At 41.5% G+C, this 6,112-nt stretch overlaps 1 protein-coding gene across 3 annotated transcripts in view; it reads right to left on the bottom strand.

Annotated features, from left to right (window-relative positions):
- The window catches only part of antxr1b (ANTXR cell adhesion molecule 1b), a 50,239-nt gene that overhangs the window by 9,970 nt on the left and 34,157 nt on the right, over positions 1–6,112 (bottom strand). For all 3 annotated transcript variants that reach the window (XM_036977389.1, XM_036977390.1, XM_036977388.1), the window contains one exon: positions 2,220–2,300. In XM_036977389.1, the coding sequence (XP_036833284.1) occupies positions 2,220–2,300 (81 nt within the window). The remainder of the gene's footprint in view (positions 1–2,219; positions 2,301–6,112) is intronic.

Below are 6,112 nucleotides of genomic sequence, written 5' to 3'. Positions count from 1 at the left end.
CAACATTAACAACGTCTACACTGTATTTCTGATCAATTTTATGTTATTTTAATGGACAAAAAATATGTTTAATTTTTTTTTAAAACAAGGATATTTCTAAGTGACCCCAAACTTTTGAACAAGTCCGTTAAAATTACACCTACCCCAAGACCTGTGACAATTATATCAGATCCGACCCAGACCTGTGACATTATTTAGAATTCTGGATCTGAAACCTCTCAGGTCCCGGATCGTGTCTCGGGTATTCGGGTGCCTGGGCCTTGATGTGGGCCACTACCAGCCTCTCAAGGCACTTCATGATGTAGTGAGTGCGATGGGGGCGATAGTCATTTGGGCATGTCACTTAGTTTTTCTTTGGCACTGGGATGATGATGGTCTCCTTGAAGCAGGTGGAGACTACAGCCTAGAAGAGGGACAGGTTGAAGATGTCAGAGAAGACGTATGCCAGCTGGTCAGCACACACTCTGAAGAAGCAGCCAGGGATGCCATCTAAGTGTTCACTCTTGAGAGTTTTCCCTCACATCAGCCTCGGAGAGCGAAAGCACTTGGTCGTCCGGAGCAGCGAGAGTCCTCCAGGATGGCTCGGTATTGTCTGCCTCGAAGCGAGCATAGAATGTGTTGAGCTCATCTGGGAGGGAGGCTTCGGTGGGTACCACAGTTGGATTTGCCTTTGTAGTCCGTGATGGTCTGTAGTCCTTGCCAGATGCGTTGAGAGTCTGAGTTGTCCAAACATCAATTGAAGTTTGAGTCTGTATTAACTTTTTGCATCCCTAATGGATTTGCGGAGCTCGTACATGCTTGCCTTGTACATGTCACACACCATGGAGTCATCGGGGTTCATTCTGCTGACATTGAATGCTGCAGTACAGGCTCTAGCATGGTACGGATCTCTCCATTCGGTTGGGGTATGTCCGGATTGTTATCGTGGATACATTATCATCAACACATATCCTAATGAGGCCTGTTACTGACCATGTATTTTCCTCAATGTTAATGTATGTGTCCTAAGTGGATGAATCTTTGAACATATTCTAATTAGTATGACCAATCTCTCATTATCATCTTCATTGTTTTCCTTTCTGAATATTATGCTGACTCCATCTTGTCTTTTGTTTGGCTGTAAATGTTCAATTCAGTCAAAAAAACCAAGGAGATTTAATGAGGTAGCAACAGCTTATAAAAGATGGGAAGGGAGGGAATTGTGTGGATGGTTCGCCCTATCCTACTATCCACAGCTGTCATTGAGGCCATATAAAAACAAAACTCCCAGCTAGGCTTGAGTTACGGGAAGGTGGGGATGTGGGTAGTGACTAGTCATCTGTCCTTAATGGCTTCAGCAGATTTAAACACATTCCTTCAGGTTGGAGCAATATTAGCACCTCAGCTTCTTCAGCCTGTATATGCCAGGATACGTTATGCCTTCCTCACAGCCGCTCTGTCTGTACACCGCTATTATTACAATCAGCTGCAACCTTTCTAGTGGATTATTTACTGCCTGGCTGGAAGTGTTTTAAAAGCATTGGGCCACGGCAGATGATTTAATGAAGAAATGGGCATTGAAGGCATTTAAAAGCTTTAATTGGCTTCCAAAATTGCCAACGTGATGAGTTTGTAAGGAGTTCATCAAAATTCCCTCTCCTCGGCTGCCTGGTGGAATAGTTTTGATGGAGAAAAAAAGTTAGAAAAAACTGCTGGAAGAACCATTGCAAAAAAAAAATGTAAAGTGCAAAAAGAGAATAAAAAATAAAGATGGTACTGAAGCCTACCCCTCTCTATTTTCCATTCTGTCTGCTTTGCTCCTCTGACTGTGGTCTTGGCTCCAGACCTTATTCTTTCCCATAATTTTCCAGGGGTTTGAGTTCTTTCTGTTGAGGATTTGCAACGGAGTCGGCCTAGGCATTTCATATTGTGGTCTCTACCTCCTAAACGGTTTCATCTGATTTCATTTAAAAAAATAATTTTCTTACATAACAGTATAATGAAGTGCTGGGCCAGTGGGCCTTACCATCCCTTAGAAGAGCTCTGAAGGAAAAGCCCCTGGAAGCTATCCTTCTCTGACCTACATGTAAGCCTCAGTCACACACTGGCTTTCTTAATAAGTTGCTAAAAGTGCCTTCCATGACTCTGCATATCCTCGTATCATCCCGTACAGTGCAGTGACAGCTGGTAGCAAGTGTGGGACGTGTCTTTCTCTATGCCGTTTGTTTTTTGTGTCTTACCTTGTCTCCAGGATAGGGTCTCATCAGAGACACCCTATCATAGCCTTTCCTCAGAAACACCCACAGAGCATCCAGCTTGCCCTGAACAGAGATGGGCACAATAAATGAAAGAGAAGAATGTCACATAGTAGATGACAATATGATGATAATATTGCCTGCCTGAATGCCTGTCAGATGCTTTACTCCCCTCTGGTTTGTTTCTATTCTGTATATGCCAGTAAACAGGTCTTTAGATCAGTCTAACAACTATCTGTGTGTGTCTGGCTAGCTGACTGTCTGGTGCTGTTTGACTATCAAAAGCTATGCTCCATGACATAATAATAGTCAGTGAGGAGAGTAAGTAGAGATAAAGTGCAAAGAATGTATTGTGTTGGGACTAGTACCAGCTTCCCTCTGCTCTGCAGATCTCATCTTCCTGAGGTCATTTCAGTTCATGTCTGGTTCATATAACCACTCATCCAGCTGACTGAGATGTTTTGAAGCAAACTTCCTGGAAACAATGACACTACAGGAAGGCTGCAACTAATTAAGAAGTGTTTTGATCATAGATTGGGTTTTGGTAGGGGTTGGAGTCAATTCCGAATTGAGTTTGTGAATTTCTCTTTAATTCCAATTCAATTCTTAAATCTTAATTGAATTGGCCACACCCCACAGGAAGCATAATTTGAATTAGAGGAAGTAAAATGTAATTAAATTACATTTAAATGGCTTATTTATACTACACATCACCATGAAAATATTTATACCAGGTTGCATAAGGTTGAAACATTCTCATTCTCCTAAAACAATTAGAAACAATTACAGAGGTCTGGAAATATTATAAGATTGTGTTGTGGGTTGTCTATGATTAATAATTCCCTTAATGTTTTTAAATATCAGAAAAAAACACATTTCCCAGAATGCATTCGATCGGACATTGTAGTACGGAAGGGAAAAATGTAATATTTGTATATATTATTTTTTCAAATGTAACCTTTATTTAACTAAGCAAGTGATTTAAGAACACATTTCTTATTTACAATGATGGCCTACACCGGACGACGCTGGGCCAGTTGTGCGCCGCCCTATGGGACTCCCAATGACGGCCAGTTGTGATCCAGCCTGGATTCAAACCAGAGTGTCTGTAGTGATGCCTCAAGCACTGGGATGAAGTGCCTTAGACCGCTGCGCCACTTGAGAGCCCCAACATCTCATGACAAAGAAAAATACTGTATGAGGTCTTTGAGTTACAATCAAACTAATATTTCAAATGGTATGTGTATTCTTTGAATTAGTACTGTATGTGGCATATCCTTTTGATAAAATATTTGTCAAAGAAATGAGACTCAGGTTTCACTTCTCAGTTGAATTGCTTTGAATTGAATTCTATTTAATTTAATTGAAATTAATTTCAAATTCTGCTTCCTGTGGGGTGTGGCCAATTCAAATTCATTCATAATTTTCCTAATTGACCCCAACCCTGATTGGTAGATAGGTTATCAAGTGCAAACTATGTTTAATATATACAGTATATAGAGTGCATTCATAAAGTATTCAGACCCCTTGACTTTTTCCACATTTTGTTACAGCTTTATTCTAAAATGTATTAAATTATATTTTTTCCTCATCAATCTACTTACAGTATGACAAAGCAAAAACTTTTTTTCAAATTTAATAAATAAAATATTACAGTTACATAACTATTCGGACCCTTTACGCAGTACTTTGTTAAAGCACCTTCGGCATCGATTACAGCCTAGTCTTCTTGGGTATGACGCTACAAGCTTGGCACACCTGTATTTGGGGAGTTTCTCCCATTCCTCTCTGCAGATCCTCTCAAACTCTGTCCGGTTGGATGGGGAGCTATTTGTAGGTCATTCCAGAGACGTTAGATTGTGTTTAAGCCGGGCTCTGGCTGGGCCACTCAAGGACATTCAGAGACTTGTCCCGAAGCCACTCCTACGTTGTCTTGGCTGTGTGCTTAGTGTCATTGTCCTGTTGGAAGGTTTTCATCAAGGATCTCATGTACATTGCACCGTTGATCTTTGCCTCGATCCTGACTAGTATACCAGTCCATGCCGCTGAAAAACATCCCTACAGCATGATGCTGCCAGCACCATGCTTCACCATAGGGATGGTGTCAGGTTTCCTCCAGACGTGCTGCTTGGCATTCAGGCCAAAGAGTTCAATTTTGGTTTCATCAGACTAGAGAATCTTGTTGCTCATGGTCTGAGAGTCTTTAGGTGCCTTTTGGCAAACTCCAAGAGGGCTGTCATGTGCTTTTACTGAGGAGTGGCTTCCGTATGGCCAAACTACCATAAAGGCCTGGTGGAGTGCTGCAGAGATGGTTGTCCTTCTCGAAGGTTCTCCCATCTCCACAGAGGAACTCTAGAGCTCTGTCAGAGTGACCATCAGGTTCTTTGTCACCTCCCTGACCAAGGCCCTTCTCCCCCGATTGCTCAGTTTGGCCAGGTGGCTAGCTCTAGAAAGAGTCTTGGTGGTTCCAAACTTCTTCCATTTAAGAATGATGGAGGCCAGTGTGTTCTTGGGGACCTTCAATGCTGCAGAAGTGTTTTGGTACCCTTCCCCATATCTGTGCCTAGACACAATTCTGTCTAGGAGCTCTATGGACAATTCCTTCGATCTCATGGCTTGGTTTTTGCTCTGACAGTGTGGTCTCACACTGGGATCAAATATGATTCCATCTGGAGAGGATCCTAACCACGGAGCATCTTGGTGCACTACGAAGCCACATGGAAAGAAGTTAACATTCTTCAGTGTGCAGTACTCCTGTACAGCCACTGGCTCCATGGCCAGCCCCCTCTTCATCTCCATGGTCTGCATACACAGAACACTTCCTGCAACACAGGAGCAGTGGCTTTGGACCACTATCACTGGTACGGGGTGCTTTAACACTGTGAAGATAAGTGTGATGAAAGACTGAAGTGAGAATGAATAACAATAAACATAGTCTTCTTAACTAGGGGCTCATTTAACTATACAGGAATACATTGTGTTTCAGTAACAAAACTACCAAACACTGCATCAACAGATCTTTATGAAATAACCTGTTAAGTGGGCAATTCTAAATTGGGATTGGGACCCATCCTTAATATCTATCTACTGATAAGATTAAACGTTGACACTGTCTCCAACACATTTTGACCATGATGACAGTGTCTCACAGGAGATGTTTAACAAGGTCCCTAGTAGCTATCTATAACCTTTCTCTACTCTCATGCTGTGCGGCTTTTCACTCATCCTCATGGACCTGTGGCAGGCAGCCCTCGCGGTCATCTCCCCTGTCAATGTATATTTGTTAGATACTGTGTAGAAGACATGACTAATAATTATTTTTAGCTAGCAAGCATAACTTAACCAAGCTAACGAAAACACACACATTCTCAGTCAAAGTCACGTCATTTTACTAACTAGCTAGTTACAGTTAATAGTTAAATTAGCTAGCTAATGAGTGTAACTAGCTAACGTTATATATGTCACTGACTTGGTACTCACCTTCATAGTTGTATATAGGAAGCTACATAGACATCTTGAACCCCTTTTCAATCTTGCTAGCTGGAGTCTTGGAGGTTGATGTAACAATTCGATGTACAATATTAATTTGAGGCAAGTCCTGAAGACACCTAGTAAAAAAATGCGACATAGTGGTAGTAACGTTATACCGTAGATAACAAATAGACTGACCGGAAATTTCCAAACCGATAGGAAGTGTGTTTAGAACGTTCGATCATGGAATGCGCATAAGGCCCATTTCCTACAGGTTTCCTCATGGTTCTATTTAAAGTAATGTTCTCAAATTGTTTCAAGAACATTAAGAAACAACGTTCTAGAAAACATTAACATTCTAAGAATGTTATTTTAAAACATATACATTCTGTCCTCAGCGTCAACAA

The sequence above is a fragment of the Oncorhynchus mykiss genome, chromosome 5 (genome assembly GCF_013265735.2).
Source record: "Oncorhynchus mykiss isolate Arlee chromosome 5, USDA_OmykA_1.1, whole genome shotgun sequence".
Classification (NCBI taxonomy): domain Eukaryota; kingdom Metazoa; phylum Chordata; class Actinopteri; order Salmoniformes; family Salmonidae; genus Oncorhynchus; species Oncorhynchus mykiss.
The sequence above is the reverse complement of the archived record's forward strand: the minus strand, read 5'-3'. Positions and strand labels throughout refer to the sequence as shown.